The following is a 23,211-nucleotide window of genomic DNA, read 5'->3' as shown; positions in this document are numbered from 1 at the left end:
TGTGAGAGGCGGGACGGGGGAAGCGGGATTAGGACAAAAAATTAATAAACAATCAAATATTGTATGCACCACTTCTGTAGATTATTATCTTTGCCCACACTGTTTGTTTGTTTGTCTGTCTCTGTCTCCATCTCTGTCTCTCTAAATATCTCTCTCTCGAAAAATTATGTGTCCCTCTTTCTGCCCATGTGAGCGGTGTGTGTGTGTGTGTGTGTGTGTGTGTGTGTGTGTGTGTGTGTGTGTGTGTGTGTGTGTGTGTGTGTGTGTTAGTGCGCGTGTCTGTGCGAATGCGTCTGCGTGTGCGTGAGCACTGAAGGTGTGTGTGTGTATTGCGAACAAATGTGAATATCTTGGAAAAGAAAAAATATATTAAAATCATAATGGGTGATAATTATTGAAGATATGCTTGCATTTTAAGAACGAGTCATTCGATACATAAGAGAACAGGTATTGTTTTACTCAGAATATAAAATCAAGCTTGCAATTTTCGGTGTTTCGTTTGTTTATTTTTTTTCCAATTATTGCGCTGATCATGAAATATGAGTCGACAAAAAACCCATCTAAGACAGTACAAGTAACGGTGCACATGAAAAAAAAATGTGTGTGTGTGTGTGTGTGTGTGTGTGTGTGTGTGTGTGTGTGTGTGTGTGTGTGTGTGTGTGTGTGTGTAATTATATTCTCTCTCTCTCTCTCTCTCTCTCTCTCTCTCTCTCTCTCTCTGTGTGTGTGTGTGTGTGTGTGTGTGTGTGTGTGTGTGTGTGTGTGTGTGTGTGTGTTCTTTCTGGTGCATCGACAGGCAACAACCAACCAGACAATGGAAGAGCTGATTTCTCTGGAACCAGCTCTCATCAACATGTCTGGTGATGCCATTAGTAAGGTAATCTGCTCTCTCTTATTCCTTCTCACCTCCGCTGTATACATATTTGGCAAGTGTTTTTGACATTCGTCACTATCTAATAAGTTAGTCTATTTGGTTTCAGATAAGTGTCCGATTTCTTTCTTTTGATGACACATGATAGTTAAGTAGATTTCTGCACAATCGTGATTATATTCTTTCCGAAGTCATTAAAAAAAGAGAGAAAGATATAAACAAATAAATAAATACATTTCCATGTAGGAAATGGAATACGTCTTCAACAGCTTCAAGTTTTACTTCAAGTTTTACCTTTCTGTAGGGATGTTTGCAAAGAAAAAGTCATTTGTGGCAAATAGACTGCATCCGATTGAACCGAACTGACCTGAATAATAATGATAATATTCTATTTGGCTTTTTTGTTGACGCACATGCATAGGGCGTGGACCAGTACTACTCGGAGTTCATCGCAGCCCTTGATAATGCCGCCAACAGAACATGGCAGTGGGTGAGTCCGCGGCTCACTGTGGTGTGTTCTGCCTGTATGGTGTGGTATGGTAGGGTCCGGTGTGGTCATGTTTTGTATTTGTATTTGTATTTCTTTTGATCACAACAGATTTCTCTGTGTGAAATTCGGGCTGCTCTCCCCAGGGAGAGTGCGTCGCTATACTACCACCTTTTTTTTTCTTCTTTTTTTTGTGTATTTTTTGCTAAGTGCATGCTGCACACGGGACCTCGGTTTATCGTCTCATCCGAATGACTAGCGTCCAGACCACCACTCAAGGTCTAGTGGAGGGGGAGAAAATATCGGCGGCTGAGCCGTGATTCGAACCAGCGCGCTCAGATTCTCTTGCTTCCTAGGCGGACGCGTTACCTCTAGGCCATCACTCCACACACACACTCCACTGATGGTGTGGTATTGTGTGTGGTGTGGAATGGTGTAGCATGGTGTGGTGTGGTGTGGTGTGGTGTCGTGTGTAATGTGATGTGAATGATGCGTTGTGGTGTGTGTGTGTGTGTGTGTGTGTGTGTGTGTGTGTGTGTGTGTGTGTTGCGGTATGGTATGGTGTGGTGTGGTGTGCACAGTGCGTTCTGGTGGACCAGAGTGACGTTTGATGAGGTTTGGTGTGATGTCGTGTTGAAATGTGGGCGTGGCACGGGTGCGATGTTGCGGTTCTATGATCAATTGTCAGACATGTGTTGCAAGTCTTTACAGTATTGTTTGATCAATGTGGTGTAATAGTTCCGTCTGTGGTGGTGTCACCTGTTGATGTGCCTTCCGTTATTGTCGTTGCAGTGGTGTTTTTCTTCATCATTAATGTTGTCGTTGTTGTTGCCGATGCAGGTGGGGGAAGCGGCGCCCTGTGAACAGCTGAGGACTGCCTACGATGTCTCTCTGACCAAATTCTGTGACCAGTACTCCGACTACGTGGTCATTATCTCCTTATATTGTCACTGTTTTGGTTCTTCTTCGTCTTGTTGCTGTTGCTGTTCTTGCTATTTTGAGTATTTTACCATCCATGGCAGAGCTGGGTAGGCATTAGACTTCTGACCCAGGGTTCACCAGTGATTCGAGGGTTCGAGGCCCCGTTTCGGCATGGTGTTGTGTCCTTGGGAAAGGTACTTTACTCCGATTTTCCTCAAGCCACCCAGGTGTGAATGGGTTTCTGACTGCGGTCGGGGAAGTTAAAAACTGTGGAAGGAGAGGATTGGGCCCAGACTTCCTATGCCAAGCCCCGGACACAGTGGATACGAATTCACTGCCCCGATGACCTTAAAAGGATATGGGACCTTTACCTATTGACCTGAATGTAACATCAAACAAACACTGGGACCTTTACCTATTGACCTGAATGTAACATCAAACAAACACTGGGACCTTTACCTATTGACCTGAATGTAACATCAAACAAACACTGGGACCTTTAACTATTGACCTGAATGTAGCAGCAAACAAACACTGGGACCTTTACCTATTGACCTGAATGTAGCATCAAACAAACACTGGGACCTTTACCTATTGACCTGAATGTAGCATCAAACAAACACTGGGACCTTTACCTATTGACCTGAATGTAGCATCAAACAAACACTGAGACCTTTAACTATTGACCTGAATGTAGCATCAAACAAACACTGGCACCTTTAACTATTGACCTGAATGTAGCATGAAACAAACACTGAGACCTTTAACTATTGACCTGAATGTAGCATCAAACAAACACTGGCACCTTTAACTATTGACCTGAATGTAGCATCAAACAAACACTGGGACCTTTACCTATTGACCTGAATGTAGCATCAAAAAACCACCGGGACCTTTATCTATTGACCTCAATGTAGCATCAAACAAACACTGGGACCTTTACCTATTGACCTGAATGTAGCATCAAAAAACCACCGGGACCTTTATCTATTGACCTCAATGTAGCATCAAACAAACACTGGGACCTTTACCTATTGACCTGAATGTAGCATCAAAAAACCACCGGGACCTTTATCTATTGACCTCAATGTAGCATCAAACAAACACTGGGACCTTTAACTATTGACCTGAATGTGGCATCAAAAAAACACTGAGACCTTTAACTATTTACCTGAATGTAGCATCAAACAAACACTGGGACCTTTACCTATTGACCTGAATGTAGCATCAAACAAACGCTGGGACCTTTATCTATTGACCTGAATGTAGCATCAAACAAACACTGAGACCTTTTTCTATTGACCTCAATGTAGCATCAAACAAACACTGGGACCTTTTCCTATTGACCTGAATGTAGCATCAAACAAACACTGGGACCTTTATCTATTGACCTGAATGTAGCATCAAACAAACACTGGGACCTTTACCTATTGACCTGAATGTAGCATCAAACAAACACTGGGACCTTTATCTATTGACCTGAATGTAACATCAAACAAACACTGGGACCTTTACCTATTGACCTGAATGTAGCATCAAACAAACACTGGGACCTTTACCTATTGACCTGAATGTAGCAACAAACAAACACTGGGACCTTCATCTATTGACCTCAATGTAGCAACAAACAAACACTGGGACCTTTACCTATTGACCTGAATGTAGCATCAAACAAACACTGAGACCTTTAACTATTGACCTGAATGTAGCATCAAACAAACACTGGCACCTTTAACTATTGACCTGAATGTAGCATCAAACAAACACTGGCACCTTTAACTATTGACCTGAATGTAGCATCAAAAAACCACCGGGACCTTTATCTATTGACCTCAATGTAGCATCAAACAAACACTGGGACCTTTACCTATTGACCTGAATGTAGCATCAAAAAACCACCGGGACCTTTATCTATTGACCTGAATGTAGCATCAAACAAACACTGGGACCTTTAACTATTGACCTGAATGTGGCATCAAAAAAACACTGGGACCTTTAACTATTGACCTGAATGTAGCATCAAAAAAACACTGAGACCTTTAACTATTTACCTGAATGTAGCATCAAACAAACACTGGGACCTTTATCTATTGACCTCAATGTAGCATCAAACAAACACTGGGACCTTTACCTATTGACCTGAATGTAGCATCAAAAAACCACCGGGACCTTTATCTATTGACCTCAATGTAGCATCAAACAAACACTGGGACCTTTAACTACTGACCTCAGTGTAGCAGCAAATAAACAAACAAACACTTTCACTTTTCACTTTCATTTTCTCAAGGAGGCGTCACTGCGTTCGGACAAATCCATATACGCTACACCACATCTGTTGAGCAGATGCCTGACCAGCAGCATAACCCAACGCGCTTAGTCAGGCCTTGAGTGCATGCTTACATATTTGTGTACCTATGAAAGGGGATTTCATTTTACGTAATTTCGCCAGAGGACAACACTCTCGTTGCCATGGGTTCTTTTTCAGTGCGCCAAGTGCGTGCTGCACACGGGACCTCGGTTTATCGTCTCATCCGAAAGACTAGACGCTCAGTTTGATTTTCCAGTCAAACTTAGGAGAAAGGGCGAGAGCGGGAATCGAACCCACACCCTCACGGACTCTCTGTATTGGCAGCTGAGCGTCTTAACCATTCTGCCACCTTCCTCCTTCCTTTCCAAACAAACAACAAAACAACAGCAACAATAACAAAAACAAAAATAATAAAAACATTCTCGATGTCTTTCACCACGTATGATATTATGAAACTCATTTGATGATGATGAGAATGATGATTAGGAAGAGGATGAGGAGGAAGAGGGGGAGGAGGAGTAGGAGAATGGCAGTAATGATGAAGATGACGGTGATGAAGCTGATAATGACAACGACGACGATGATGATGATGATTTCGACTTCGACGACGACGACGATGATGATGATGATTGTGACGACGACAACGACGACGATGACAACGACGATGATGATGATGATGATTGTGATGATGACAACGGAGACGACGACGATGACGGCGATGACGCTGATGATGACGTTGGTGACGACCTTGCTGCAGAATGCCTCCTGGCTGTTGCTGGGACACACCTGTCTGTTCCTGCTGACTGTGAGTGCCGTCAGCCTGTGTCTGTACAGGGCCATGCCAGACCCCAAAGACAACACGTTAGTCTGACACTTCACCCCCCCCCCACCCCCTCCCCCTCCTCCCCCCTCACTCCTCAGCCTTGGTTCTCTCTCTGTCTGTGTGTCTGTCTCCCTCTGTGTATCTGTCTCTGCTGATAATCGTTATTATCATCATTATCATGAGTGTATCAACAATATTTATTTCTCTTTAATTTCTTTTTTTTTCTTTTTACAGACATCTTGACCTGTCACTTGACCTTTGGAATGATGAAATACTTCTTATTCTTGTCTGCCTGTCTGTATGTCAGTCCGTCTGTCCGTCTGTCTCTGTTGGTGTCTTTCTGTCTATCTGTGTCTGTGTCTTTCTTTGTCGCTTTCTCAGTCTTTGTCTGTCTATCTGTCTGTCTGCCTCTGTCTCAGTCTGTCGCTGTCTGTTTCTGTCTGTCTCTGTCTCTGTATGTTTCTGTCTGTCTCTGCCTGTTTCTGTCTGTCTGCCTCTGTCTCTGTCTGTTTCTGTCTGTCTCTGCCTCTGTCTCTGTCTGTTTCTGTCTGTCTCTGCCTCTGTCTCTGTCTGTTTCTGTCTGTCTGTCTCTGCCTCTGTCTCTGTCTGTTTCTGTCTGTCTGTCTGCCCCTGTCTCTGTTTCTGTCTGTCTGTCTCTGCCTCTGTTTCTGTCTGTCTCTGCCTGTTTCTGTCTGTCTGCCTCTGTCTCTGTCTGTTTCTGTCTGTCTCTGCCCCTGTCTCTGTCTGTTTCTGTCTGTCTCTGCCTCTGTCTCTGTCTGTTTCTGTCTGTCTCTGCCTCTGTTTCTGTCTGTCTCTGCCTGTTTCTGTCTGTCTGCCTTTGTCTGTTTCTGTCTGTCTGCCTCTGTCTGTCTCTGCCTGTTTCTGTCTGTCTGCCTCTGTCTCTGTCTCTGTCTGTTTCTGTCTGTCTCTGCCTGTTTCTGTCTGTCTGTCTCTGCCTGTTTCTGTCTGTCTGCCTCTGCCTCTGTCTGTTTCTGTCTGTCTCTGCCTGTTTCTGTCTGTCTGCCTCTGTCTGTTTCTGTCTGTCTCGGCCTGTTTCTGTCTGTCTGCCTCTGCCTCTGTCTGTTTCTGTCTGTCTCTGCCTGTTTCTGTCTGTCTGCCTCTGTCTGTTTCTGTCTGTCTCGGCCTGTTTCTGTCTGTCTGCCTCTGTCTGTTTCTGTCTGTCTCGGCCTGTTTCTGTCTGTCTGCCTCTGTCTCAGTCTGTCTCTGTTTGTTTCTGTCTGCCTCTGTCTCTGCCTCTGCCTCTGTCTGTTTCTGTCTGTCTCGGCCTGTTTCTGTCTGTCTGCCTCTGTCTGTTTCTGTCTGTCTCGGCCTGTTTCTGTCTGTCTGCCTCTGTCTGTTTCTGTCTGTCTCGGCCTGTTTCTGTCTGTCTGCCTCTGTCTGTTTCTGTCTGTCTCGGCCTGTTTCTGTCTGTCTGTTTCTGTCTCAGTCTGTCTCTGTTTGTTTCTGTCTGCCTCTGTCTCTGCGTCTGTCTCTGTCTGTTTTTGTCTGTCTCTGCGTCTGTCTCTGTTTGTCTCTGGGTCTGTCTCTGTTGTGTTGATATTTGGATCTCCTTCACAGGAGACTGCAGCATTTGCTGAATATGTAACGTTTCGCTTTGTTTCGTGTCTGTCCGTGTGTCATTGTCTGTCTGTTTGGTCCTGGTTCAAATCTATTGTTTGTATAATGGTGATATATTTCTGACGTGTGTGTGTGTGTGTGTGTGTGTGTGTGTGTGTGTGTGTGTGTGTGTGTGTGTGTGCGTACCATATTTCTCCATATGATTTTATTGCATGGAAACACAAGCAAAGAGGAGTTTAGGTGGAAATGGATGCTCTGTGTGTGTGTGTGGTTACTTTGGGTTTTGTTTTTTTATCATGAAAAATGGTTTGGTCTGTTTATTATCTTGCATTGTATCTTGTTTGCAGGGATGATCCGCTGGATGTTGAGTAAGTGTCAACATGTCTGTCTCTCTGTCTCTTCCTTCCCTTTCCCTTTCCTTTTTCTGTCTGCCTGTCTCTCTCTTTGTCTATTTCCAAATTGTTTGTATCTCTCTTGTTTGCGCGCGCGTGTGTCTTTGTGTGTGTTTGTGCGCGTTCGCGCGTGCGTATATGAGTCACACACACACACACACACACACACACACACACACACACACACACACACACACACACACACACACACACACACACACACAAACACACATACACGCACCCCCCCTCCAATCCCCCGGTACCAGCACCACCACCCACACAAACACTACTCACACACACAAACACGCACACGCACACACACACACACACATACCCACACCACCACCACCACCACCACACAAACAACACCACACAAACACCACACAAACACAACCACCACATCACCCTTGAACCCAATGAGCGAACGAACCCACACGCCACCATCACACACACACACACACACACACACACACACACACACACACACACACACACACACACACACACATACAAACCCACACAACTAACCCTAAACGATTTCTCAGCGCCAGAACGCGAATCCTGATGATCGACAAGAAGAACAAGACCAAGGACTCCAGCCCCATTATCGCCATCAACACGGACACCCAGAAGCCCCACAACACCCCACAGGGAACCGACAACCACGCCTTCAGCAGTCTTCTGGACGATGTGGAGGCCTGTGCCAGCCCTGCCCCAGCCAGCACCGTCCTGGGTAGAGGTGGGGGAGAAGGAGGAGGAGCAGGGGGGAGGTTCCAGAAGGGTGGTCGGACCCGGAGGATCAGCTCGGACGCGTGGATCGACTCTCGCCCTTCAGCCGTGACGCCCGGCTCCGTTGTGCTTCAGAAGAATGTCATGTCCATGGAGTCACTGGCTTGAAGTTCGGGTTTTTTGTAGTTGGTTTGTTTTTTTTCTGGTTCGGGTTTTTATAGGTTTCATGGTGTTTTTGTTGTTGTTTTTTTTGTTTTTTGTTTTCGAAATCAGTTCAATTTCAAATTTAAACGATTTTATTTTGTCTACTTTAAACAGGTTAAACAGAGAAATGTCTTAAATAAGAGAAATGGAAAATAAATGAATAGCTCGTACACTTTTCCTTGTCATGTCTATGTTGTACGTATCAATCATGGTATAAAAGGAAAACATTTTTTGTTCAAAAATATAACATTTTTAAGACACAAACGAATTTAAAGAAAGAAAAAGAATAAAATGAAAACGTACATCATTCTTTGATATCTAGGTTATAAATCATGTTCTATTTATGACAATGTAAAAGGAAAACATTCGCGTAAGTTTAGAAAAAAAAAGACATTTCGAGACACAAGTGAAATAGAAAATTAGATGAATAATCTGTATACCCTTCACTGATTAGTATGTACATATCTATGCACTTTTCTTTATATATTTGTTCAGTTTGTTGTTTGTTTCTTTAGCAGGTTGGAGGTGAGATGGTTGGGTGGGGCTGCGTTGTGGAAGATCGAAGGATGTTTTGAGGAAGAATTAGTAATGGGAAGGAGGAAGGGGAGGTGGGGAAAGAAGGATCGAAGAATGACCAGTGGTGATAGTGGTGGTGATGGTTGTGGGTAACATCAAAAGGATGTTTGTCACCACGTCTGTGAAGTTGCTGGCTTAGGATTCGGGGGGGGGGGGGGGGGGGGGGTTGTTTGTTCTTGTTTTTGTTGTTGTTGTTGTTTGTTTGTTGTTTTTTTTTGTTTTTGTTTTTTTGGTTGGTGGGGGTGGAGGGTGAGGCCATAGGATGCGGGGGGTTGTTTGGGCGAGGAATCGTTAGCAGAAGAAAAGGGGTGCGAGGGAGGATGGGGAAGGGGGGGGGGAGTGTGCAAGGAGGGAACACAGTGGGACGGGGGGGTGGGGGGGGAAGCTGGAAGAGGGGGATAGAAGGAAATGAATGAGGGAGGGGGTGGTGGTGGTGGTGGAAGGAAGTAACGGAGAAGACAGTGGAAGGAGAGAGGAAGAGAGTCAGAAGTAAGGTCCAAAGCGGATTGGGCGAAGACATTCAAAAGGGAGTGGTGGATAGAAGGGGGTTTAGGAATTGGTGGGGTAAACACCACGAAAGAACAGGGTCGGGAGCGTGAGTGTAATTGTGAGCGATGTGGGTGTGAGCAGGAAGAAGAGACGACTGGAAGTTGGTGGATCTGGTCTGATTTTCGTTCAGAATTTTCCAGTGAGTCAGAAGGGGAAAGAAAATGATAGGGGAAGTACGGGGGGAGAGAGAGATAAATGACATTATCTTTTCATCCTGTCTTTTCTTTCTTCAGGCGACCACCCTCTTCGTGTGGGGGAATATTTTAAATCCGCACAATAACAGGAGAAGATGATTATATATCTACAGATGGGCAGGAGGTAGGGAGGGGAGAAAGGGATGGAGGAGGGGAGGGAGGGACAGAAGGTGAAATGCGATACGTGACGTAAGCTTAAGAGCCAAGCTGCAGCAGACCCAGGGAAGGAAAGGGGGATAAAACGAAAAGACGAAAGAAAAGAACCGGAAGGAGGAGAGTTTCAAAGAGGAACAATTTAGTTGTTGTTGTTGACAATGGTGATATGACGATGATTATAATGGGGAGGAGGAGGGTTTCTTTGTCTGGTTTAGAAGGTAGTTATATTCGAAACTACCGTACTTGTTTTCATTAATGTTAGTTTGGTATCTTTGCCCTTTTCTATGTCACGTTTTGTTTTGTGGGGTTTTTTTCTCGCATAAAATTGACACGGTATGTATTGTATTTTGCGGTTGCTGTTTCTGTAAATATTTTTGGTTGATGTAGATACTGTTTATATTTCTTTTGTTTGGTTTGGTGGACAGTTTTATTTTTCATATTGATGGTGATGGGAATTAAATATACCGTGGAAGAAACTGTGATAAAAATTGATTTGAGACTGGCATCGTTCAGACTGAAATATTCAGGAGTATATCTGATCCGTCCGCAATTGTATGAGAGTCTGTATCTCGAAATCGACTCTCTCTGTCTCTGTCTCTGTCCATTTGAGTCTCTCCGCCCCTAACCATTCTTTCCAAATGCCACAATAACACGTGTATTCATGATATGATCCGACAGGTTACTTTTGTTGTAACGTCTAGACCTATATATTGTTTAATTTCTGCTTATTAATTCATTTGTTATTAAAGCATGTTTAGTTAATTATTGATTTACGTATCTATTTATTTGCTTTACATTCAAAATAAATGGTCCTAAATCATACTTCTGTTGAATAATTGTTCGTGTCATTGGTTCTCTTTATGGCATACCGGTGTCCTTTATCCATCTGACTTGTTTCGGATGACGACATGTGTGTTCATTGTGAATTCCATACGTTGACTGTCCATCACTTTTGATAGAACAAAAAAAAAATGTTATAATCGTGTAACTGAGTGTCCAGCCAACACTTCATTGTACTTGTGTCCTTCTCTCTACTACCCATATCAGTTGGTCTGTTTCTCTGTCTGTCTGTCTGTCTGTCTGTGTGTTTGGCGGTCTCCTCACTCTCTCTCTCTTGCCGCCTCTCCTCTACCCCATCCACCCATTTTTCATCGTTTATATTTCTTCCCATTTATGAATTCATATACTTGTTGCGGTTTATCTCGTTAGTTTTGCATGTCTTCACAGATTGTTATAGTCTCCAGTGTCTTTTACGCTTTTGACTTCGATGTATTGACACTGGAATCTGATGAGGGGGAAGCTTAGGTCTTTGAATAAAACATGAACAGAAAATGCAGCTGGCCTTATAAGATATGTTATGTTTTTAAAATGAACAACATTGCATTATACCGTTTTCATTTATCTGCACATACACACATACATAAACACATTCACATACACGCGCGCAAGCTCGTACGGGCGAGTGCGCATGCGCGCGCGCACACACACGCAAACACACACACACACACACACACACACACATCCACACACACATTCGCATGTTTTTAAGTACAAAGATGTGTACCCGAACGGCGTTCGATCTCGCGTGCACGTGCTCTCTCTTTCTCTTTTTTGCACACACACACATACACACACACACACGCACGCACGCACGCACGCACGCACGTACACACACACACACAAATCTTTGGCTTGTATCCAAACGAGAGTTTATTTCCATGAATTAGATGCGCGTCCAAAATATACCGTAAATGTAACAAGCCTATTTCAAAGAAAAGAAAAAAATCATTTACTGCACACCGTCTCTCTCTCTCTCTCTCTCTCTCTCTCTTTACACACACACACACACACACACACACACACACACACATATATATATATATATATGTGTGTGTGTGTGTGTGTGTGTGTGTGTGTGTGTACGCATTCCATCACGCACACTTTGCTCTGTGTTGTCAAGTATTTGCAGAAAACAAATATCTTAAACACACGCAGTATTCAGCATGGTAACAATCCTTGTCACCACCACAACACAATTTTCAAGCAAGATATGATCTGTATACTATGTAACAGGTGCACACAAGGCTTGTCGAGGGTTGACAAAAAGTCCTGAATTCATGAACGTCTTTGGGATTGTGCTGTTCCAAATCGACGGCAGAGAATTTGTTTCTTTATAAAATATCCAGTTTTCTTTGGGGTCTTTTATGCTTACTGTGGTGGTACTGGTATGTGTATGTGTGTGTGTTGGAGGGGGGGATATTTTCGTGACTGTCTTTGGCATATAAAGTTAGCAACAAACGTGTGACAACCAATTTCGCTCAGAGGCAGTTGCTTCCCTTTCATCGCTCATGACTGTTTGCGACCCTCTCACATAAGCAAAACGTCAAAAGAAAAAGAAACAGAAATGGAAAAGGAAAAAGGAAAGAGGGTGGAGAGGGGTTGCTATGGCAGTGCAAAGAAAGTCAGTTCTTAGGTGTTTTATATTCACAAGTTGTTTAGTCTAAATATGAATGAGAAATTCGAGTCGAATTTCATAGGATGGAAAGAGAAACAGGGAAAAGAGGTAATGCAGGATAAACAAGAGAGGGGGAGACATAGAGCGTGTTAGAGAATGAGAAAGTTGGGGACATGGAAAGAGAAAAAAAGAGAGCGAGAGACAGAGACTGACAAGCAGAGAATTAAAGACGACTACTGAATCAGAGACTGGAGGAAAAAAAGACCAAAACGTAGCACACAAATCTGTCACAGCGTTTCGTTTCAAACCCCCAGTCCGAAGCACAATGAACCTTAAGTTTCCCCCACCCCCAAGTTCCCCAACTTACCCTCCAAGTACACATGTAAAATCCATTTCCAACCACGTCAACAAAGTGGCGGTGAAATAAATGACATCTATTACACATTCTTCTTCTTCTTCTTCTGCATTCGTGGGCTGCAACTCCCACGTTCACTCGTATGTGCACGAACTGGCTTTTACGTGTATGACTGTTTTTTGCCCCACCATGCAGGCAGCCATATTTCGTTTTTGAGGGTATGCATGCTGGGTATATTCTTGTTTCCATAACCCACCGAAAGCCGACATGGATTACAGGATCTTTAACGTGCGTATTTGAACTGCTGCTTGCGTTTACGCACGAAAAGGGTTCAGGCACTAGTAGGTCTGTAATATATTAACCTGGGAGATCGGAAAAATGTCCACCCTCTACCCACCAGGCACCGTCACCGAGATTCGAACGCGGGATCCTCAGATTGAAAGTCCCACTCGGCTATTGCGCCCGTATTATACATTCAAAATTCCTTTCTGTGTATCAACCAACCTGTCAATCAATCAAGTTACTTGTGTTCTCATAAACAAATACACTGAAGATAGGCTTGTGGGCAACAAGACAGCATGAAATAGCATGATGGTAAATCAACGTTTTACATTCATAAATTTGTATTTGAAGAAAAAAAAGTCTAGCACATTCAAAACGTACAAAAGAACACAAGTAACGATATATGTAGTGGTATAACAATACTTGAAATTTCACACTAAAGTCTGGTGGTGTTGAAAACAAACTACGTCAAAATCCCAAACCCCTTTTCTGCCCATCCCTTCAACGAGCGGCAGTGGTGAAGTAAATGACCAGAAAGAAGAGCAGCGAAAAGAAGAGCAGAGCCAGAAGAGTGCCGACCAAGAAGAGCACTGAGGACGCTCTGCCCAGACGGCGGGCCTCCTTTTGGTTGTCCAGCCTGAACTCCACGTCAGACCGCTCCATGCAGTGGATGGCCGGCAGGCAGCAGAAGAACACCATGTACAGACAACTGCACAACCACACAGCGTCATGGACACGGTGGTTGAAGTGGTTGTAAGGGTTGGGCAAGACGCTGGCGCTCGACGACGACGTAGACAAGATCGCCTCCGTTCGTCTCTTGGGAAATAGGGAAGAGTCGTACAAGACGTGCTTCTGCTGCTGCTGTTGTTGTTGGTGGTGGTGAAGATATGACGCCCCTTCCACGTCCAACTCCACAAACACGTCATCCCTGGTGGAGTCCACAGACGAAGAATTCCCGTTCGCACCCCCACTGGTCGACCTGGACGCGGCGAAATTGTGACGCTTGGCTCCGGCGCTGGTTTGACGAGAAAGACGTCGCGGTTTGCCCGGGGCGGTGGGGACGGGGACGCTTCCGTCATCTTCGGCGGCGTCGGTGTGACTTTCCGGAAGTCCGACAGGGCTGGTCAGACCTAAAGGGAGGGTGATCTCACTGCAGCTTCTGCCCCGTTCTTGGCTCGTTGTGTAGCAGCACTCAGGGACCTGCTCCCCAGGCTGTTTCTGACCTCCAGCGTCATCAGCAGTCAGTTTCCCGAAGCTGGTGGCATGTCCGAACGAGTCCAGTTCTTCTGACACGCCGGGGACCTTAAAGGGGATGGCTGATGCTGGGCTGGTGGGGGTGGGGGTGGTGGTGTTTTCGCCGCCGCCGCTGCTGGAGGTGCGGAAGCGGTTGTTGTAGGACTGGTGGCGGACAATGCTGGCGTCCTGGGCCATGGTGATCAGTCTGGGACAGTCTGCTGATAGGGTAGACCTGGAACATACAGCACCAGAGATAAGTAAAGACAGGACTTTGAACTGCTTTTGTATATTCCTTAAGAAGAACAATAATGATGATGATGATGATGATAAAAATAATAATGATGATGATAACAATAATAATGATGACGAAGTTATTGATGACAATGATGATGATAAAAATGATAAGGGTATTTATATTGCGTTTAATTTTGTCCACTGACAAACCAAAGCACTTTCATGCCAGTAATATCAGCATACCAAACTTTGATTCATATGGACGAAACTGGGCTGTTCAGATAAAGCCCGGTCGTATTCATCACTTAAAAGTAAGTTTATTTAAAAAAAAAAAAAAAAAAAGAAAGAAAAAAAGCAATTAAAAGAAACAACGAAAACGTCGCATGTTGCATAGCAACCACATAATAATTTTTTCCAACCGGCTGCAATGTTTTTCTCAGTCCCAGCTTGCAGTCCTGAACATGTTTACCATCCAGTTTCGTTCGTGCAGTGGACAAACGATGGACAGCTCACCTCTCAACACTTACAAGCACATGATCTGAGCTTCACGTGCAAATGAACATCGGGACAGCGATGCATTGCCAGGACAGTGCACTTGTGAGATTGCCTTACATATGTGTGTGTGTGTGTGTGTGTGTGTGTGGCAGAGAGACAGCATTTTGTTGTTTCTCTGAGTCCGGCACGAAAGTTCAATTTGACCAACCCCCCTCTGGACATGCAAATTAACATCCACGTGATCAACGTGCACGTGATACACAACATGGGCGACTCCAAACTCAAGAGCAGGGGTGACAGAATAGTTCAATCCGCCTTTGTAATTTTTCTTTCATTCTCTGCGACTCACGCAGACTTTTATTTAAAAAAAAAAAAAAATTACAGTAGGTGTGGTGTAGCGTTTAATGAATCAGTCCACACGTTTTGACACCTGAAATTGACTCCGAAACGAAAGGTTCTGACTCCTGTCACCCCTGAGATGAAAATGGAGTGGTCCCTGGGTGAGCAGTTTGAATACTCGCGCGCGCTGCTGGTCGAGTCCTTTTGTGGTGGGAGGGCAGAGACAGGTCTGTTCAATACAGCGGGCGGTCTGTGGTTACAGAAGAGTAAGTTCAATCCGTCTTTGTCCCCTTTTTTCTGCCTCTGGGACTCGTGCAAGCTTTTTTTTTTTTCCTCGATACATGTGTAGTGTACGTGGATCAGTCCACACGCTTTGACATCTTATAACTGACACTGAAACGGAAGCTTCTGGCTTCTATCACTGCTTAAGTGAAAATGCTGTGGTTCCTGGCTTCTGTCACTGCTTAAGTGAAAATGCTGTGGTTCCTGGCTTCTGTCACCGCTTAAATGAAAATGCTGTGGTTCCTGGCTTCTGTCACCGCTTAAATGAAAATGTGGTTCCTGGCTTCTGTCAACCGCTCAAATGAAAATGCTGTGGTTCCTGGCTTCTGTCACAGCTTAGATGAAAATGCTGTGGTTCCTGGCTTCTGTCAACCGCTTAAATGAAAATGCTGTGGTTCCTGGCTTCTGTCAACCGCTTAAATGAAATGCTGTGGTTCCTGGCTTCTGTCACTGCTTAAATGAAAATGCTGTGGTTCCTGGCTTCTGCCAACCGCTTAAATGAAAATGCTGTGGTTCCTGGCTTCTGTCACCGCTTAAATGAAAATGCTTTGGTTCCTGGCTTCTGTCACCCTTCGTTGAAAATGCTGTGGTTCCTCAGTTGAAATTCACGCGTGCGCTGAAGGCCGAAATCTTTTCTGGAGCGGAAGGCCGGAAGGCAGAGACAGGACAGTTCTCTGTAGCGGGCTGTGGTGGCCCGCTTTGACCTTCCTGCCCGACATGGAAAGCTCGGTGAGTTCCGAGACTGGTTTGTTGGTCTTCAACTGTCTTTCCTGAATTAGATAGTTTACAGTTTATTCCTGGGGAGATCTCCTCCTTTTTATTTGCCTGTTGCAGAATTCGTTAACTGAAAGGAGTGAAAAAAAAGTCAGAAAAAGAATGGCTGCTTTGGTAATGGTTGAGTTCCAAGGCCCTTATTAGGAACTTTCTGCAATCTTTCTGAAAAAGAAAAAAAATCACTTAAAATGTCAGTCTCAAATCAGACTTTCGCTTAAATTCTGTTTTTGCGTTCTTGCCCTACTGACTGAAAAAGGTGATTCAACGTGTGTACTGTCCCCGTAATATATAAATTGTCAAAAATTATAAGCTTGTTTTGATTCTGGAATATACTCTAAACTCCTCGTAAACCATTGGTATTCATTTCATGCACAAGGCGGACAAGGCCTGTTGGAGATCTTTTCCAGATGAACAAAGGCATGCACAACACATAGGGAGGTTCTTTAACAGGGAGGGACCCTGTGTTGAAATGCAAGTTAAGTTCAGGTAAACAATTTAAAGAATCTTAGGCATTTTCTTTAATTTTTTTTTTTTCATTTATTTGAATTTCAAAGAAACAAGAATCGATGCAGTTATGAGCGACAGTATGTACTGATACGGAGACAACGTTCTACTGAGCGTACAAATTGACACAATAGTTTTATTGCTTGAGTCATTTAAGCAGGTGACAAAATCGTACGTGAATATTGCTGAATTTCTCTTGAAATTCATTTAACACAAATACATATATCCTTCAGAAATCATGAACACCCAGTCGCACGCAAAAAAAAAAAAAAAAAAAAAAAAAAATTGAGGCAAGTTATACTCCAACCGTCTGTCCAAATTTCCGGCAGTTTCTATTGCCTTCTGAATATTTCAGTGGCTGAGCTGATTTTGAGTCAAAACGAGGTAGTTTTTTTATGATTCACGAAATCAAAACGAATTATTTAAAGTGAAACATACCGCAGGCCGTATTGCACGCGCGAAACTTGCACAGACGTTTCAAACACAGGGTTCCTTCTTTCCGGAAAGAGCACGCACAACACAAAACAGAGCATGCACAACACGGAAGCAGAGCACGCACAACACGGAAGCAGAGCACACACAACACGGAAGCAGAGCACGCACAACACGGAAGCAGAGCACGCACATCACGGAAGCAGAGCACGCACAACACGGAAGCAGAGCACGCACATCACGGAAGCAGAGCACGCACAACACGGAAGCAGAGCACACACAGCACGGAAGCAGAGCACGCACAACACGGAAGCAGAGCACGCACATCACGGAAGCAGAGCACGCACAACACGGAAGCAGAGCACGCGCAACACGGAAGCAGAGCACGCGCAACACGGAAGCAGAGCGAAAGAGCCTTTCCGAAAAGAACCTCATAAGGGTAGAATGTTGTTGTTGTTGTTGTTTAGCGTAGCATTGCACGTAGGGTTCTAAAAGATCGGATTTTCTTTCTCCTGTAATTCCTTTGATTTTACTGCGGCTCTGTTCAAAATCACTAAGACAGGATAATATCATTAACTTTTTGGTCGAATGTCAAAAACAGGAGAAAGGAAATCCGTTCCATTTGCAGTGCTGTGCGATGTTATCAGGCAAATGTACGTATCGCCTCTCTGGAGTGCTGACGGACATTTCCAAAACTGGCAGTTTAACGTATCGCCCAAACTGATGAGCATTGTTCGCACATGCGCGAACAGTGACTGCCCCCGTCAGTATTTCCACTCTCCTTGTCTGTCACAAAAAGTGAAAAGACAAACTAAAGAACAGTTTCTACGACATGAAGATGACGGTAATGCTGGACCATTTGATGTGTAGCCAGAAGAAGAAAAAAAACGAAATCAAATGGAACATTCATGAGCAATTTTTTTTACCTAAAAAATGGAACATGCTCCAAGTGTGATATGCAAAGCATGCTTTATCCAGTAATCTGAAGAAAAATTCTTTAGTACTTGACATGTAATCATTCAGTGCACTTAATTGTAAAAGTTAATACCCATATAAAGAATTACACCTCCTGAGCCCAGACCAGACGAATGTACATTTACACACAACAGCAACATGAGAAATATATGCAGAAATTAGAAATGTATTCAAAATGATCTTCAGTCTTGAACAAGCCACACAGAACACTGGGGGGTTGGTCCGCTGGCTCTCTGTGGTACTTCATAAACATCTACTCCTCATTTCGCTTCGGCAGTGACCCTCCACGACCGCTTGCCACCAACCCACGCCCACCCCTCTACCCTTCCTCCCCTCCACTTCTCCCAAAATGTTGATTTGAAGGGCCTAACCGAGATTATAAATGCCAAGAATGTAAAATCAAATAATGCAGTCACAAGAGAGTCCACATAGAGAATGGTAACCAACACGCCCATACACATTACAATCACCTGTTGAGAATGGATCTTTCCGCTGAGAAATGCCACCAGTGCTCGTTCTGTTAAGCCGTTTTACGTAACACTCAAATAAATTCAGTCTTATATTTACCTATTTAAAACAGATCCGAATGGGATGGGGTTTCGTTTGCGTTATGTGTGACACGTTCAAGACCAGAGGACATGATTTGATGGATAAAATTGTTTTGAATATTTCTTCTGTCTAAAGATGCAGGTTTTGTCTCGGTTCCCGTTTTCACCTCCCCTCTCCCCCCAGAATAAAGTAAAATCACATGAAATCAATACTGAGTACAAGTTCAGCTTATTGACATCTGGGTTAGGGTTTCTCTGCAGGACTCGGCATCATGTCAGGATCTTAGTTTCAGTTTCAGTTTCAGTAGCTCAAGGAGGCGTCACTGCGTTCGGACAAATCCATATACGCTACACCACATCTGCCAAGCAGATGCCTGACCAGCAGCGTAACCCAACGCGCTTAGTCAGGCCTTCAAAAAAAAAAGGTGAATAAATAATAAATACATAAAAAAAAGTACTACTAATAATAATATGTATAAGGCGCAAAAACTTGATGAAGTCAACTATAAGCGTACATAAATAAATAAATAATTTTTTTTTTAAAAAAAAGAAAAGATCGAATCGACACTAAACACACACTCTTGACCCATGTTTTCCTCATCGACACCACCAGAACGAGAACGCATCGAGTAAAACTAGTTGGGTAAAATAAGGGTGAGGAGGGCTGCAGTGAAATGGTCGACTGACAACTGTGCATGCGCGGAGACTCAATATGAAAACCACTGACGCGTATGAGGATACTTGTTTGTCTCTGCCCGCATTGCTTTCATTAAATTAAACGAGCTGCTGTTCACACAGCGATGTCGGGAAAGGTCCAAAGATAGATGTATCCCTTCCCCCACTTTCCCCGGTGTAGCAGTCTATTCGAGCCTCCTTTAGTTTTTACCCAACTGGGTCAAATATGGCTAGACCAGATCCACCAGGGGATCCACCCCCCTCCCACCCTACCCCCATCTCGGTGTGTCAACCAACTAGTCAGAACTGACCCATCCCTCTCCCCGCCCCCTGTTTGATTTGAAACAGATCGTTCTAGGCTCGCTTTGAATTAAATTTTGGCTCAGTTAGAATCAATACAGTCTATCAAAGTAACCCCCCCCACCCCCACCCCCCAAAAAACCCAACCAAACAAACAAAAAAACCACCCCCCCCCCCCCCCCCCCCCACACACACACACACACACTTTAAGTTGAAATGAAGAACGGGAGTTTTATCCACTCATTTATTTTTCCTCATTTCATTTTATTTCATAATCTATCCGCTTAGATTTTTTTCTCAAGGCTCGACTAAGCGCGTTTGTTTACACTGCTGGTCAAGCATCTGCTTATATATGGATTTGTTCGAACACAGTGACGCCTTGAGTAACTGAACAGGGAGGGGGAGAGAGTCCGTAAAACCTAGCCTAGAACTACCCCCGTCCTTTTTTAAAAGCTATATTAAACCCGTAGAAAGGCGAGGGAGGGTGAGGATTTCCAACCAGAATGGTGGAGGTCGATCACAAATATCCCCGGCAATCATTCAAAACGAGCCCAGAATGACCCCGGGGGAAAATCCAGCGGGGAGTAGTTTCAGGCAGTTACACCGGTATAACTTAATGCCGTCCCGTCAGCCTAAATTATCACCTGAGGGGAGGGTGTGGACGTTAAACTAATTATTCACAACCCACAAGCTGAAAAGCCTGTTTCAGAGGGACAAAAAACTCGAGGGTAGTGCGTGTTGTGGAATGTCACCAAACACTCCCTGTCTGTCGTCACCACTGACTATGAATAGAACCACGAGGGCGTAGCGCACGCCCGTACTTGTGTGTGTGTGTGTGTGTGTGTGTTTGCGTGCGTTTGCGTGCGATAATGTTTGTTCATTTCAAGTGCGACCCACCCAAGCTTTGTGCAGAAGTAGGATCTTTCTGTTCGTGCTTTCTAATCACACACACACACAGAGAGAGAGAGAGAGAGAGAGAGAGTACAAACACAATACATCACAGACCCCCGCGTTAGGAATACATAAATTCAGGCACTTCTTTTTTTTTCTTCTTTTATATATATATATATATATATATATATATATATATATATATATATATATATATATACTCGCTTTGTGAAAGGTGAAAACCCAACGATATGAATCACTTTCTCAGTTCGGTTTTTCCACAAGATATACTACTTTTCGGAAGGTTTATTCTTTGAACAAACAAACAAACAAAAACATTCTGGAAACACCCATAACTTTAGGTGTTCATAGGTCTTTTCGAATCGAATGTATATGCAGTATGCCTAGCTTTCATCACTTTAAACATACTGTGTCTGATTGATGCCCATTCAAGAGCTGCTGAAACAGTATGTTTAAAGTGATGAAAGGTGCTTCAGCGCTGTAAAATTACATTCATATAATTTATTGATATTGTGATTTTGATTGGATTATACTTGCTTACTATGGGTTAAGTAGAGTTAAGTAGTTAACATGGCTACCTGTTGATTTTTCACCACGTTTACGTAAAACTGTGACTGTGCGGTGTATGTTTAGGCTGCATTTAACCATTTCTTTCTCAAAATTTGTGCAGTATACCTACTTGTTTGCTTACACTTAAAAAAAAACCCCCTAGATACTTGGCCCTCCAAAGAAGTATTGCGAATGATAGTAAAAGAAAAACAAAAAAACAAAAACAAAACAACAACAAAAAGCTCAATGTAAGAAAATAAAGGAAATTTCACCTTTTTCCAGTTCTCCAAATCGCATCAAATGTCAGATTTTTTTTCTGATTTTGCTATCCCCTGGTACTTGGAAAAGAAAAAAAAATCCCGATAAAGAAATGAACTATCGGGCCCCTCAAAAACAAACCTTATACGTGTAGTTGAATGGTAACACTGGAAGGGCTAGTTTCGCTTCTGACAGTAGCGGATCGCCAACGCACACTGAAGGCCTAACATCAATTTCCTGTAGCTATCGGGCTCTAACAGAAACAAGCCACAACTTACCGGTGCTGATCGTTTTGAAAGTGGCAACACCGAAGCCTTCCAACGAAAGGACGGGTCTGTGAGCTCACTAAACGCTTTCTTCTTTACCATCAACTCACAAAAATGTAAGAGAATGTTAGACGAAACAAGTGAATGAATAAACACAACAAAATCCAAGACCAAACTTACTTCGGCTTCTTCACTGCTTCAACACACTCCGAACTCCAATGTGAGACACACACTTAGACACTGAGAAACACAGTTTCGCACTTCTGAGGTGGGTTTTTGTTGTTGTTTTTTTAACGTGGCAAGCGGGGTGGGAGGGGTGGCGTCCCTTTTCTTTTGAGAGAAAACAACAAACGTCGGCTGTCGTCAGCTTAGACAAACCTTAAAACTGGAGGCATGGAGCGAAGCTGCTTGCAACCCCACCCTCCGGAGAAAGAGAGAGGGAGGTGGGAGTGTCGTTTTTTGTCTTGGGGAGTAGCGATACAATCTTAAAGGCTTACGCAATATTCTACTACGTCTAAACTGATTATTGTCAGACTATACAACAAGGTAATGTCTGCACATTCTTTGAAAAGACAAAGAATGTGGGCGAAACTGGTTCACTCAGAACCCAACCTCACCAAGCTTTTTGGTGACGCATTTTCATGCTGTTGATGACAAAATAACTCAAAGGGTAGGAGACAGAAGCTAGTTGGTGGGGGCTGGTGGTTGTAAAGAGGGGGAGGGGAGGGAAGGAGAGTGCTGGGCGACGGGGGAGGGGGGGGATTGGTAGGGGAGTGTACACAGGTCCGTAGCCGAATTCATAACAACTAACCCAAAGTGCTAAAAATGTATTAAACATTCATTAATTATGTTTCTGTTTTTTTCTCTTGTATCGGTATGTTTATCTCTCTCTGGTATGTGTATTTGAACGAGACAGAAAAGAAAAAACAAAACAAAAAAAACAAAAACAACGTGGTAATATATATAGTGGGTTTTTTTTTAGAAGTATAGATTTACATTCACAATGCAACACACACACACACACACACACACACACACACACACACACACTGATACATACACACACTCGTGAAAATCGCGGAACAGCAGAGAAAAGCACCGCAACGTAACCCAACCCAAACAAACAGTCCCTGGCTGAAAGCACACGCACAGTCATGGGCGTCTGTCACGACACGGTTGACTGACAGGGCGTGTGACGTTACACCGGCCTCGGCTTTGTCAGGTAGAATGTCGCCTGTCCGGGTTCTCAGCAACACACACACACACACACACACACACACACACACACGGCTTACGCTTAAACACGTGGGCACACACACACACACAGCGTACGCTTAAACACGTGGGCACACACACACACACACACACACACACACACACACACACACGCACGCAGGCATGCATGCACGCACATAATGTAGACATATATTTTCCGCGGAAATCATTTTCATAATAGTGCCTACAGTTTCTCTCAATATGAAGCTTTGGTGCTGTTGTCCGGTTGAAGAGTATATAAAAGCATGTTGATTGTCGGGACGATGGTTGTATCTGC

The 23,211-nt window shown here is 43.8% G+C and overlaps 2 protein-coding genes across 7 annotated transcripts in view; one reads left to right on the top strand and one right to left on the bottom strand.

The window, feature by feature from the left end:
• LOC143293986 (uncharacterized) overlaps positions 1-9,028 on the top strand; it is a 26,949-nt gene extending 17,921 nt beyond the window's left edge. Inside the window, exons 9-14 of the mRNA XM_076605379.1 lie at positions 797-877; positions 1,293-1,361; positions 2,199-2,285; positions 5,345-5,448; positions 7,336-7,356; positions 7,926-9,028. Coding sequence (XP_076461494.1) covers positions 797-877; positions 1,293-1,361; positions 2,199-2,285; positions 5,345-5,448; positions 7,336-7,356; positions 7,926-8,277 — 714 coding nt within the window. The 3' untranslated portion in view covers positions 8,278-9,028. The remainder of the gene's footprint in view (positions 1-796; positions 878-1,292; positions 1,362-2,198; positions 2,286-5,344; positions 5,449-7,335; positions 7,357-7,925) is intronic.
• A 2,608-nt stretch (positions 9,029-11,636) lies between these two features.
• Positions 11,637-22,069, bottom strand: LOC143293401 (uncharacterized). Of its 6 annotated transcripts, none has more exons than XM_076604234.1 (2): positions 22,038-22,069; positions 11,637-14,348 (listed from the first exon to the last, which is right to left on the bottom strand). In XM_076604234.1, exons 1-2 carry the CDS (start codon positions 22,052-22,054, stop codon positions 13,382-13,384), a joined length of 984 nt encoding a protein of 327 aa, XP_076460349.1. In that variant the 5' UTR covers positions 22,055-22,069; the 3' UTR covers positions 11,637-13,381. The 6 variants fall into 6 exon arrangements, with proteins under 6 accessions (XP_076460349.1, XP_076460351.1, XP_076460350.1 ...); XM_076604236.1 differs by lacking the exon at positions 22,038-22,069 and adding an exon at positions 21,840-22,019; XM_076604235.1 differs by lacking the exon at positions 22,038-22,069 and adding an exon at positions 21,672-22,017.
• Positions 22,070-23,211: the final 1,142 nt, after the last annotated feature.

This window comes from Babylonia areolata, chromosome 19, assembly GCF_041734735.1.
Source record: "Babylonia areolata isolate BAREFJ2019XMU chromosome 19, ASM4173473v1, whole genome shotgun sequence".
NCBI classification, from domain to species: domain Eukaryota; kingdom Metazoa; phylum Mollusca; class Gastropoda; order Neogastropoda; family Buccinidae; genus Babylonia; species Babylonia areolata.
Note: the sequence above shows the minus strand (reverse complement) of the source record. Positions and strands in the feature narration are given on the sequence as shown.